Source organism: Erinaceus europaeus, chromosome 2, assembly GCF_950295315.1.
Source record: "Erinaceus europaeus chromosome 2, mEriEur2.1, whole genome shotgun sequence".
Lineage (NCBI taxonomy): Eukaryota > Metazoa > Chordata > Mammalia > Eulipotyphla > Erinaceidae > Erinaceus > Erinaceus europaeus.
The window spans coordinates 32944104-32958685 of record NC_080163.1 but is presented as its reverse complement, the minus strand read 5'-3'; the positions used below and the strand labels follow the sequence as shown (position 1 = coordinate 32958685).

General features: G+C 36.1%; 1 protein-coding gene across 1 annotated transcript in view; it reads right to left on the bottom strand.

Moving 5' to 3' along the window:
- The window catches only part of ADAMTS19 (ADAM metallopeptidase with thrombospondin type 1 motif 19), a 224764-nt gene that overhangs the window by 48152 nt on the left and 162030 nt on the right, over positions 1–14582 (bottom strand). The window contains exons 16-17 of the mRNA XM_007528006.2: positions 5510–5590; positions 1025–1182 (exon numbers count right to left, since the gene is read on the bottom strand). Coding sequence (XP_007528068.2) covers positions 1025–1182; positions 5510–5590 — 239 coding nt within the window. The remainder of the gene's footprint in view (positions 1–1024; positions 1183–5509; positions 5591–14582) is intronic.

The window sequence follows — 14582 nt, the reverse complement described above, 5'->3', positions numbered from 1 at the left end:
ACACCACTCACCTGGTTCCCATTATTACCGTTGGTAAAGCTATAGGAAACATGGTTATTTGCAACCCAGGGGCCAGCAGTAGTGAAATCACCTGAGCATGAGTTGGAACTGTAAACTGTAGGCTCCACCCCAAGCAAATGATTCAGCATGTACATTTTAACAAGATCCTAAGTGATTTGCAGGCACAGTGAGGTAGGAAAAGCAAAGGAGTTCATATATGATTTGAGCCTCTGGCTCTTTCTTTGATCAGAAGCAAAGATGTCTCCCATTAAATAAAGTCAAATTAAGTTGTGTGTTGATACTAAATAATTTGGTGCATTGTCCTAAGTAAACAGTCAGCTGGCAGTGCTGTAGAATTGTTTCTATGTATGAGCTTAAGGAGGTGTTCAAGTGTCTGAATTTCAGTCTTTGCCATTAGGATTGAAACCAAGTCAGCTGTGCAATCAGTTCTCTGACATCTAAGCTCTTAACCCTGATCAAAGTCAAAAGGGGCATGTGAACCTGCTACCAGCTTGACCATGGAGGACTACATCCAGCTTCTTTTACTACAGATATACCCTTTTCTATTCTTTTATTACCTGGTAGAGAAGCTTGCCCCCAACCTCTGCCCATTCAGAAGTTCATGTTTACAGGATCCGCTTACCAAATATTTTCTTCCAGGGACAATAACATTTTTTATCAAATGTTTATAGCTTCACACAATGCCCATTTCATGTGTGTATGAAATACTAAGAGCTCTCTTTACAGATACCCACTATAGTTATTAAATATGTTCCTATAGAAAAAAAGAGAAAGGTTTCCTGTTGTCTAGTAATTCATCTCAACTCTAAGTCTGTAAATCCCATAAAATGTTTTATTCATTTCATAATAATCCCTAATTTTATAGATCATGATTTAAAGCGTACTTTAAATCCCTAAAATTACCTTAAATAAATTTAAGTCTAGACTTGGATTAAAGAAAAGAGAGAAGGTACAATGGGAATATGAAACTGATACGCAAGGTGATCAATGTTTTCCCTCATACCAAGAGGTGCAAAGGTGATGTAGTAGGACCCTTGGCGGAGATCTTCTCCCAGAGGCCCCGTCTTACATAGTGGACAGTGGTTCCCGCTAAGCTGAAAGCTCCAGAGTGTTCAATTTTCCAGTCACTATTAATAGACTGCTTTCCAGTGTCTCGTAGAACTACAAAGAAGTTCACAAACATGAGAATAAATCAGGGTTATTGATCAATGTCCACATAGAATTATTTCATTAAAAGCATGTCAGGGGCCAAGAGATACAGATCATTCTCACATACACAAGGACCTGAGTCAGAGCCTCAGTAACCCAGGAGAGTGCCAGAACCACGGAGAGTGCCAAGGGAAGGTCCAAGGATGGTAGAGCAGTCACTGTGCATCTTTCTTACTCCATTTGTCTGGCTCTATTTGAATAAAAATGGAAATGTCGGGGAAGCAACTATAGAAGCCAGACCTTCCACCTTCTGCATCCCATAATGACCCTGGGTCTATACTCCCAGAGAGATAAAGAATAGCAAGCTATCAGGGGATGGAATGGGATATGGAGTTCTGGTGGTGGGAATTGTGTGGCATTGAACCCCTCTTATCCTATGTTTTTTGTCAGTGTTTCCTTTTTATAAATAAAATTTTTTTAAAAATGGAAATGTCTTCTCTAAGTCATTCATTAAAGAAGATTATACTTAGTTAAGCAAGTCAGGAGGTGAAAGACAACTACAGAATGGTTTCACTCATATGTAGAATACAGACAATTGAGTATAAACATATGAAAAATAACAAAATGTCAACCTATGTCCAAGACTGTGGGACAACCAGAGTGATTATCTATGGGGGTGGGGATGGGGACACAGACCTTTGGTAACAAGAATGGTGAAAACAAACAAACAAGTAAATTCTACTATTGTTAATTGCATCTTTATTTTTTGTGCTGAAAATAATAAAAATAAATATGTAAATTAAAAAGTCATGATACCTTTTTGCATAGAAAAACATAAAAAAAGTCACAATTTTTCCAACAACCCAGTATTTACTTATAAAAAATTTAAATAAATAAAATTATAAAAATGAAAATGTTGTTCTGGGAGCAGTGGATTAATGTATGCTTAAGGCCCCAAAGGCAATAAATAAACAAACCATAAAACCATCAGAAAAAGATTGAAAAAGAAAGTGATTTCATTAATTTCTAAATCAGTTAGTCTCAAATGTAAAATAAGAAGTACCTGTTCATTGGGAATGTCCACATTTATAAAAAAATGCTATAAATTTTCCTACTTATACAAAGTTGTTTAGCTACAGTCACATTTCTTTGGCTTTCTCAACTTTGTTGGACACTTGATGACTGTACTCCTTATTTTTCCTCTTAACTATGTATTCTATTTTAAAAGATCCCTATATTTTTGTGGGCTAGAAATCAAGAGACCAAATATTGCTCACTTCTGGAATATAGTAGTGTTGGGACTGAATCTGTGATTGCTGGGTTCTCAGGCATACAAATCATATAGTACAGTGAGGTTGATCATTTATTCATTGAAAGATTATTTTAAGTGTGTGTGTGTGTGTGTGTGTGTGTGTATGTATGTGTTTGCTATGCAGTGATCCTGCGAACAATGTGAAAGCTGGTAGTGCATTTATCCATGTTCTGCTTCTTCTGTGCCACCCAGAAAAGTGTGATTAATAAGTGTCATTAAATCGTATGTTAACTAATAGAACAAAATGACATTACAGAACAATTCAGCCATCATGGGGCCTAAGCAGTGGCACACTTGCTAAAGTGGATATGCTACAATGTGTAAAGATTGAGGTTTAAGCTCCTGGTTCCCACATTTAGGGGGGGGGTAAACCTTCTTTCTCCCTCTTCCTCTTTGATTTCTGTCTATATCCAAATAAATAAATGAAAAAATAAATCTTTCTCTCTATTGAATAAATAAGTAAATAAATAAAATATTTTTTAAAAGACAGAGAGACACCTGAAGCCCTACTTCACCACTTGCAAAACTTTCCCCCTGCAGGTGTGAACCAGGGCTTAAACTTGGGTCCTTGCACACTGTAATGTGTGCCCTTAACTTGGTGCACTACTGCCTGGCCCCTGTCTTTCTGTCTTTCTCCTGAGTCCCTGAGTGAGTAGCAGCTCAGGCTGACTCCAGTCATGGTCTCTCCAACCCAGAGAGTAAGAGCCCAGGATGAGGCACCCCCATGCTAGCCCAGCATAGAGTGAGGGAAAGAGATGGAGGGAGAGAGAGAGAAAGAGAGGAAAAGGGAGAGAGAGAGAGATACACCTGCAGTATTGCTTTACTGCCTATAAAGTTTTTCCAATGCAAATGCAGATTGGGGGCTTGAATCCGGGTTCTAATGAATTGTCACATGTGTACTCAATCCAGTGCACCACCATGCTTCTTTCTTAGCACCTCCTTTGGAATATGTTTGTATTATATTTGACACTGAATAACTACTTATCAGGTTTTAATTATAATTTAAGTAGTCACAGTTTTTGGATCTCAATATGAATAATATAAATATGTTCTCTGACTTCAAAGAATGTGTCATCTAGCTGATAAACTTAGACAAGATATATTAGTAACTACTAGTAGCTCTGTGAAACTTTTGTGGGAGAAGTTAGATTTTTCTATGAAAAAAATGTAATGCTTGCTACTACAGCTACGAATAATTAAGTGGCATGTTTTTCCTCAGACAGCCCTGGGTAGTCCAATCCAGCCTGGGTAAAGCAGACATTTTGGAGGCTATCACTGCCAGAAGAGACACAGGAAGATCAAGTAATAATGGAAAAGTTACCACCACCCCCTTCTGCAACCTGTGACCAGCCTAAATTGGAAAGCAATTTCCCCAAGGAATCTGCTCTTTCCAGCCCCTACCCCCCATCCCATCCCCATGAGCTTGGAACTTACATCCTGAATATACCTGAATTGTCTAGATCCTGAGTCAGGACTCTCTCTGGCCATCTCCATGCATCATCCCTCATGGACTTTCACTGTCTAATAAAGTCTGCCTTGCTGACCAAACTCTCTCTCTGCATGATCTTTCTCATTCACATTTCAAAAATGCTCACTGAATACCAAGACATGATTCCATTTTCAAATTGTATAGTCAGCTAGTAACTAAACCTTATTGGAGATTTATGTTTAGAGAACTATAAAAGAGACTAGAAATAAAGTCCAGGAGGATAGGAAGAAGTGACTACCGCAGAAAATAACTATTGTATGATCTATATTCTCAGTTAATCCTACGCAACTAATCATAGTAATAAAACAAAAGGTAAAAATAAGTAAATTAGGAAACAATTCCTGGAAAATTCCTTAGTCATATATAGCTGGGAGTCATCTCTCTGAGAGACCAGCGCAAACAATAAATCTTTAAAAATGTAATAAAAATTTAAAAAAAGAACAAGATTTCACATCTAGAAACCAGGTGCTATGACTGCACCACTCATATTGAAAGTTATGATCATGGCTTTTAAGATGTGTAAATTGTGAAAGAAACTGAAACTTGTTTTTCCTTTTTTCTGACTGAAAAAAAAAATTGTAAACCTGTGGAGGCTCCTTCATAGGATTTTTATCAGGATTTATGCAATGTGTGCATTCAGTGCCTGATCCAGGAAATTCTGAGATAAATGTGAATCATTTCTCTTAGCTAAAATTAATTCAAATAAATACTATCTCTTATGTGCCAGGTCTGTCTGACTAGTGCAGATATAGTTCTATATATTTCTAGCAAAATGACAAGATAGCTGCTTTTGAGAGAATTAATAATATAGACACAAAATATAAAAGAACACATGAAAACAAAACAAAAAATAGACAATGCTTTGTGCTGTAAAAGAAATAAAACATGAAAATATTTAACAGGGAATGACTAAGGTTTTTTCACAGTGAATATAGAATGAATGTGATGGCTTTGAATAACAAAATCTAGTGATGCAAGAGAATGATGAATCATGAAAAATTTCTAGTTTAGGTTTATAAACTGAATAGAGATTATAGATGAACAAAGACTTCTGAAAAGTATAGTATTTTCTTTTGTTTTTCTTTCTTTCATTCCTTAAAAAAAAAAAATCTAGAGTACTTCTCTGCTCTGGATTTTGGTAGTGAAGAGGACTGAACCAAAGACTTTGGAGCCTCAGACATGAGAAAGGACATTATATTTTCACACCACAAATTAGATGAGGTTAGAAAATAAAAGTATTTGCCTATGTGATTACTATGCATATGTGTGTAAGTTTGTATGTATATGATATACATCCCAAATCCTCCAATAAGTGTTTCCTAAATATAGATGAGCAGAAGCAACAATAACAAAATATAGTCAATCAAACTGTCTTTTCTCCTATGAAGTCTGTAAGAGGTAAAGGAAGAAATCTCTACTTGATGGGAATTCCTGTGTGCAGCTAGAATTAGACTGGCTTTCTCATCATCGCTTAACCCTCAGAGCAGGGAACTGGGCTTCTGCTTGTATCAATTCTGTATCTGTTAACAACAGGTTACCTAAATAGCTATGTGCTGGCTTTTCCTCCACAACTTTGATTCTTCTTGCTCCAGCAGGTATCACCAACACTTCCACATAACCTGGAAGAAACAATAGAAAAAGCAATAAAATGTGGGTTCTTATAATGCCTTTTAGTTGATCTTGTCTATTTCTGCTCTTTTAGCTCTTGCTATGTTATTTCAATACCTATTAATGCAAATATTTGTTGTTAAAATTTTAAGTGTAGACATTCCTTGAAAAGCTGTTGAGTCACAGTTTTAAGTAGATCAAGGAGAAAAAAGAAATTGTATTTTATGCAAAAAAAAATTAATGTTAGTTTATAAACTGTGTGAGAAAAAAAGCACAATAGTAAACCTGACTAAAAGCACAGAAGATCATCTAAGACAGAAAACAACTCCAGATTCCAAGCTCAGAACTTTGCTAAATAAGTGTGGGGAAGAAAGAAATATAGCTGGAGAGAGGAGAGCTGGCAAGAATCAAGTCTCTGTAATAGTTAAGTGTAGGACAAAAGAGACCAGCACTCCCTGAGGGGATTGACAAAGGATTTGAAATTGGAGCTGGAAACAAGTAAGTGTAAGGCCACACTAAGCAATCTAATGTCACCCCAAGGTGTCAGACAGCTAAAGGCAAAAACACAATTAGGTGTTTTTTTTTTTAAAGGATTTTCAGCAGTCTTTAGTAATGGAATGCCAGAAATGAGTGGAATAAGAAGAGAAAATTTTAGAAAAGATCAAAACCAAGACTTCATTTAGTGTGGAATTATAGTAGAACAGACATTTATTTTTCACTGAGGAGTTTTGTTTTAATGTTGTGTTAAAATTATATTTAATAATCTTCTCAGTATCCTGTGAATGCTCCATGTGATCAAAGTCTCAGTTTCCAAGCTGCTTTTAGAAAAGCACAACAGCTAATCTTAGTGGTGTCTTCTATGAATAATTACTTAAATTCCTAAAAGTGTTTACAATGATTTGGTGTAAACTAAAATTTTGGTAGTATACACCCCAGCAGGTGCAAGTGACTAGAATAAGAAACTCGATTTTAGCATCCTGATTACCATCATCAAACATTACTTATTCAAGTTTATAATCTTCAATAACACAAACATAAAAGTATTATCATTTTGTTGCTTTAATTACATAGGCAGAAATGAAACAGAAACAAATATATAGCACTTATTTTTACACAGAAATAAGGTAAGATGGTCTGTGTATGCAACAAACTTATAATCAAATTAGAAAGACAAAAGTATAAATGCCTTTACAAATGAGTTACATAATCCTTCAAAATAATGTTAGCAAGATCATATGCAAACTCTGGAAAAATCACTTAGATGATGTGAAAGCTTTTCCATGCACGTGACACACCAGTTTAAACCCATCCCCTATACCACTGGATAACACTTGGGTGATGTTGTCTATCTTTCTCTAATCTCTTGGTTTCTATCTACCTGGAAGAGTTGTCCAATAGCAGTGAAGTCCTGGTAATAACAACAATAGCACCAAATGTAAGATTATATTATTAATTCCCTGTTGAATACATATCTTTTCTTTTTAATTGCCACCAGATTCATTGTTGGGCCTTGGTGCCAGTACCATGAATCCAGGGCTTCTGTTGGCTTTTTTTTTTTCTTTCTGATTTTTATTAGGTAGGTCAGAGAGAAACTGAGAGGACAGGGAAATAAGAATAAGCAAAGATAGACAACTGCAGACCTGCTTTACTGATTGTGAATCAGACCTCCTGCAGGTGGGGAGCAGGGGCTTGAACCTGGGCCCTTGAGTTTGGCAATAATGTGTACTCAGCCTGGTGCACCACTGCCTGGCCTCTTGAATATTTATTTATTTATTTTCTTGTCATCACTAGGGCTTCACTGCTCTGGAGTTGACGAGAGAGAGAGAGAGAGAGAGAGAGAGAGAGAGAGAGAGGGAGAGAGAAAGAGAAAGGGAGAGAGAGAGTGAAAGAGAAGGAAAGACACCACAGCACCAAAGCCCCCCCCCCAGTTTGGTGGTGTTAGCTTAGAATTTAGTCATATATATAACACAGCAGGTACACTTTCCAGGTGTCTTGTTAGCCCCAATGTTCCTTACAATGATCCCCTTCATTGAACATACCACCACTGCTATTTTACTCACAGTGGTAGGATTTTTCTCTACTTTTAAATGGTTACATACTTTATTAATGACTGAGCAACACTGGTATCAGCTAAAATCACTATTATTCAGGAAAAAGAACATTTCCTATAACTGAGGGATGATTCACGAAGAAGTAGATGAACTGTCTTTAAAGAATAGATAGTTTGCATTCACAGTTGTGTTCTCTTTATGTAAAGTAGTAAAGTATTATTTTAGTAACACATAAGGAAATTGTTAAAGGATATGACGATAGATGAAAAAAAGATGTCTTCATTATAAACATAATTAAACTGCATACCCATGATGCTGAATTTATCAATTTGAAGCTAATAAGCATTATAGATCAAGGAACCTGGTAACTAGGTAGTGGCCTGGAAAGGCTCTAATAGAAATATGAAGGGTGCTCAGTGATAACATTTGTAGATAACAGAGTTAGGAGCCTAATCTATGAATCCAAGATGCTGGAAGTTAATGTAGAAAATTCAGAAGACAATGAAAAAAAAATATGACCTTGGTAACTAATATAAAGCAGGGAAATAAGCACTGAAAAGTATCATTTCCATTCTTTCTAGAATTATGAAGTCAACTTTTGGTAATAATCTTTTCTACTCATCTTTGCAACCCATATTTAACAAAAAGCCTTAACACACTAGTAATCATATCCAGAACAGCTGAACATTTGAAACTCTAGAGGAAGAGCAGGGTACTTGTTGTAATGGTATGGAATTCTCTGCACAGAAATCATAATCCTCCACACCAAGGCAGGTGGTTGAGTGTGAATTCTATTTAAGCCTACTCAGCTGAGGGTCCCGTCCAAGCTCACACAGGAGCTACTCAAGGACTGAACGCCTAAGCTCAATCACAAGCATCTGATTTTTTATTTTTATTTATTCCCTTTTGTTGCCCTTGTTGTTTTATTGTTGTAGTTATTATTGTTGTTGTTATTGATGTTGTTAGATAGGACAAAGAGAAATGGAGAGAGGAGGGGGAGACAGTGAGGGGGAGAGAAAGATAGACACCTGCAGACCTGCTTCACCGCCTGTGAAACGACTCCCCTGCAGGTGGGGAGCCAGAGGCTAGAACCGGGATCCTTAAGCAGGTCCTTGTGCTTTGTGCCATGTATGCTTATCTCATTGTGCTACCACCCTACTCCCCAGAAGCATCTTTTCATACTGTTTGTGGCATATACCAGCATTGGTCACATATAATAGTTTTGCATAGGTTCCGGGACTTGGCTTGTTTACCTGAAATTTAATGACTGGAGGACGTTTAAGCTTGCACCACATCTTGGTACAAAAACATCTTGTTTTCCCAGAAACAAACATCCTATCTAACTGAAAGCAGCAGGATCTACAGAAGTGAGAAGTTAGTATTATTCCTAACCTTGTGTAATTTTTAACCTTTCTATTGCTCTGGTGAACTATGCTAGCAATTTCTTAATTATGCCTGTACCCATTTTTCCCTTGATTATACATGTATCCATTTTTAACCCTCACACTTATGTACCTTTTAAAGAATCTTGGCAAAGTCTGTAATTTAACTCGGCTATGGGAGTAAGTGACATAAATCAAGAGAAAAAGATATGAGAACTGAATCTTGGAAGCAGCCATAGTTTTTAACAGAGAGATTAACAATAAATTAGAGAAGAATATTGAGAAGGAATAAACAGGGGAAGAAAATGAATGAACAGGAAATGGAGGGAAGCTGGTGTGTGTGTGTGGGTGGGTCAGTTTGTGGGGGGTAGGGGGGGAGGTTAGAAGTCCTATGGATTAGAAGAGCTCCAGGAGAGAAGTTGGTCAGTTCAGTTAAAGGTTGAAGATGTTAAGTGGGAAAGTAACTAAGAATGATTCTACTGCAAGTCACAATTAAGAGATGGTGAACAGGGAAGTTAGAATTTAGGAACAGAAAATGAACTTTTAAAAGTATTCAGAGAAGATGATACATTTTCTAATGTTAAAATAGCAAGAGATGATGGAGGAAAGTTGAGGCTGTAATAAAAACTTCCTGTTTGAGTTTACCAGTAAATTCAGAGGTGTTCTGTATATTCGTAACAAAGTGTTCAACTTTTATCTAAAGTGTTTCTCTACATTATATGGTATAAATTATAGGACTTGTGAATCAGACTTAAAGAAGAGAAGACGGCAAAGACATTTGGAAAGAGGAAGTCAATTACTAGAGAGGTCTGAATAACTTTCAGTAAATGAGCCATTTATCACATAAAATTATACATTTAAACAAGTGGATATAAAAATGTTTTTAAAGAAGTGAATATACCTTATAGCTAATCTTAGAAAACTGGAATAAAGCTTGTAATGTCAATGTTGTAAATCTGATCCTCACACTGATTATTCAATATGGGAGCATCCTGTTTTAATCAGAGAAAGTATTTTTAAATGGTCATCTTAAAATGCTAGTAGTAATCATTACTCTCATGCAAAAGTAATGATGTCACCTTTTGAACAGCTGCCATATACAATTCACTATTAAAGGAGTTTTATATAAATCATTACATTTAAGCATAATTATAACATGCAGGGGAGATGATATAGTTCTTGCTTAATAGCTAAGAAAATAAAGGTCCCATATGTGTTACCCAGGTTCGAACCTGGCCTCCATAGCATTGAAGGAAATGTCTGTGCTGTGGTCTCATTTAATCTCAATCTCAGCCTCTCTCTCATTCTCTCCCTCCCTTTGCTTTCTCTTCCTCCCTCTTTATCTCTATTTTAAAAAAGAAAAGAAAAGAAAGTTACAGAGAAAATACCTTTTATAAGACAACACATGTCATTAATCAGTTATCCTTGGCTTTGAATTAATATCTAAACTTTCTATTACGAGTGATTGCTATTATTTCATAAAATAAAACACGAAACACTCTGACAGAAGACATACAAATAAAAAATCTAAGGGCATATAGTCTTTATATATGAAAGTATCATATTTTTTATACCACAGGTAACACAATTTAAATCATTTTAGTACACATTAATAACTATACAGTTCCACAACTGACCAAACATACAATTCACCTTTAATGATTATTTTGAAAAACTATCTCCTGGGTAGGCAAGGTGCAATGAAAGATATGATAAATGTGCTATGGGGAAAAACAAAGTCTAGTTTCCTTTCTAGCTCCAACAAAAATGATTTAGTAAACTAAATCGAGCAGAGGGACTGAGAACACTCACATGTGTCTGCATGTGTGCTACTCATACAACATATACAGTGTGCATGGCCAGCTGGACCAAGTAGGGCTGAAATCTGTTCAAGAAATTCTAGCAAATCCATAAACTATAAGTATAAAATTGTCTCAAGAGAATTAATGCAATCTTAAAGTCAAAAGTAGTTGAAATTCATGATATTTTTAGGACACATACAATTTTTTTTTTCCTATGAGCATGGCTAGAGTACAAGTCCTTCCTACCTAGAAGTGCTAGTGATCAAGCCCAGGGTCTCACAGAGGGATATCCTCTACTGCTGAACTTCTTTCCACAAAACACACAGGCGCATTTCCAAACACATATTTCATTGTTAAGTAATAATATTTATGGATCACTCATTCCCCATGTTCATCACTGAGTGCTGAATAAAAAAAGCTATTATTTTGTTTCTCAATGAGTTTAACATCTAATGGAGGAAAGAAAGATCACTGGAATAGGGGAGATAGCCTAGTGGTATGTAAAGAGACTGTCATGTCAGAGGCTCCAAATCCCAGGTTCAAGTCCCCCACACCACAAGCCTGAGCTGAGAAGTGCTCTGATTTAAGGGGGAAAAGTAATAATAATAAATATCAATGGATAAAAAATTACAGATGTGATAGAGTTACATCACACGGTTACTGATATGGCAAGAGTCGCTAAGCTAGTAACTAGTGATAGGAGGTGGAACATTTTACTGAAAAAAATGACAACTGGCATCAAGTGCTACATAGGAATTAACCACTGCCATCACAATCGTTTTAGAAAAACTAAGAAACTGGCAGAGGCAGGATTTTCAAATGCTGCAAAAAGCATGACAAGTTGAGCACTGTGAAAAATCTGGAGACTACCACTTAGAGAAGGAAAAGAATGTTGGTGAGAAATGATGTAGAGAGAGGGACAGAGACAAAAACCTGGACGACTTTATGGTCTCTGTTAAAGATTCTAATCTCTTTACTGTGAACAATGTGAAACTAACATGGAATTGTACTAAAGAAAATGAGATTAGTAGTCATCAGTAATTCTAATATATTAGGCTCTTTAGTCATTTTCAAGTGAAGGGTACTGTTAACACAATTTCTGTACAACAAGTACATGAAAAAAGAAACTAGAGTGAAAATAAAACACAGGATGTTTGGGCCCAGGATATAGCTTAGTACTAGAACACAGGACTTGCATGTCTGAGGCCCCAGTTTGTTCAGGGTTCAATCTCCAAAACTACCTTATAATAGTGTGAGTAGTGTCTTGGATCTACTTTCATTCACTCCCTTTTTGTCTCCTATACAAAGGATGCTTGAAGTTAAAATCTGGGGAGATATATATATATATATAATCAGCTCTCAGAATGAAAGTCATTGATTTTTTAATTTATATTTATTTATTCCCTTTTGTTGCCCTTTTTTTTATTGTTGTAGCTAATAATGTTTTTGTTATTGATGTTGTTGTTGGATAAGACAAAGAGAAATGGGAAATGGAGGTGAAGACAAAGAGGGGGAAAGAAAGATAGACACCTGCAGACCTGCTTCATCACTTGTGAATCAACTCTGCAGGTGGGGAGCCGGCGCTCAAACTGAGATCCTTAGGCCAGTCCTTGCACTTTGTGCCATGTGCGCTTAGCCCGCTGTGCTACTGCCCAACTCTCTCACTGATTTTTTTTTTATGTATCATTCTGCTTTCAATGCTTAGTATGAAAGAGGAATTTTATTACAATTATATAAATGTATTGGTGCCAAATATGCATCAATATTTTTCAGGTAACAATTTCCATGCATATTAGATAATTGTATAAGATCATTCCTAGAAAAATTCTTTCCTTAAATATCTTCTATCCTTTAGACTATTTGAACTTCTAAACTGTGAAAATTCCCTCTACAATCAGACTAAAAATATTACCATAATTTCTCTTCATAGTTGAAAGTTTGGAAACCTGTAACAGCTAAATATGACTTTTCAAATGAGTTCTGGCAGGTTTTAACTTGTAGAAACTGTCAGCTTTTTCACAACTTTGGAGATTAAGATTTTGATCTGTAATTTACTATGGACTTTAGTTATTCTTAGACTTTAAGAGCATCTAGTTCATTCATCCTTAGTTCTACTGGGACCTGGTTAAAAAAAAAGTTACATTCAAATTTAGGGAACTGGGATTAACTTTCTGTTTTGAAGGACCTTTTTTTTCATATTTAGAATGAACTAGGTTTTCGTTAATATTAAACATATTTTTCTTTGTGTTTAGACTAACAATTCGGTATAAGGGTTCTTTTTGGTACTTTGAGAGTAATAAAATCATTTAAAATATGAATATGTATATAACTAATAATGAAAATATAATCAAATACTGGGCATTCATTATACAAAAATAAGGGTAAGATACTAATGAACACACAGAAATGCTTTCTTCTCAGAAACTTCAACATGAATATAAACCATTTAAGTGTAGAAATCATTGTATTGTATAAGCACTATATATCAGTAAGGATGTCATTTTTTTGTAGTGCATCACTCACACACACACACACACACACACACACACACACACACACACTCTCTCTCTCTCATCTTCTCTTCCTCCTTCCTTTTATTGTTACCAGAGTTATTGTTAGGGCTCTGTGACTACAAAATTCCAGAATGCCTGGAGTACTTTTTTCTTTTTCTTTTTTTTTTAAAGAACGTATTTATTTATTTATTCCCTTTTGTTGTCCTTATTGTAGTTATTGCTGTTGTCATTGTTAGATAGGACAGAGAGAAATGGAGAGAGGAGGGGAAGACAGAGAGGGGGAGAGAAAGACACCTGCAGATCTACTTCACCACTTCACCCTGCAGGTGAGGAGCCAGGGACTCCAGCCGGGATCCTTAGGCAGGTCCTTGTGTTTTGTGCCATGTGTGCTTAACCCACCGCACTACTGCCCTCCGACTCCCCCCCTCCTTTTTTAAATAAAGGGTAAGAGAGAAAGGTGTAGAGAGGGAGACTCCAAAACATTGCTTTCTTGCTCATGAAGCTTCCCCCTGTGAAAGTGTTCTTGAGTGGTGGCTGAGAGTTCAAACCAGGGTCCTTGCACATGGTAAAGTGTGTGCTCTACAAAGTGAACTATTTCCCATCCACTATGTCAATTTAAAACATAATATAGAGATGTTGATAGTCATTTCAGTCTCATAGTCCCTGATTATGAGTATTTATAGATGAAAGGAGAAAAGTAGCACACGATTTCCTATGATTAATGCTTAGGGAGCATCAACCTCTATTTTCTGACTTCCTTATTACTGTTTTCATTATGCTACAGTACAATAATCTTTTCCCAAAAATGTATTCCCTCAGTAAAACAAAAAGTTTGAAAACCTGAAGATTAATACTCTCAATAGTTGTTTCAGGCTATTGTAAATCATCATAACATATATTTATATTATCTTATCAATAATGCTAGGACATTATGCTTTGCATTGGAGAGTAAGATCTGCAGAAACTTGATAGCATTGTCAATGCAAATTAGGCTATTCACTTGCTGCTCCAGTTTATTAAATGCACAACAGATGACTGCATATTTTCATTATTGGGGAAATGGACTTGTTAGAATTTTTGGCTCACATTGCATGTATTATATGTCATCAGAAATCATTCACTACACACTGCAAGAATCTTCAGTGAAATCCAAACAGTGATTTCTAAGCTACATTCAATGTGATATCTGTCCACAAAGACTCCCCTGGTGCAGGGTGTGGTATGCTGAGACCTGCTATGGGGGGAAATGAAGTTG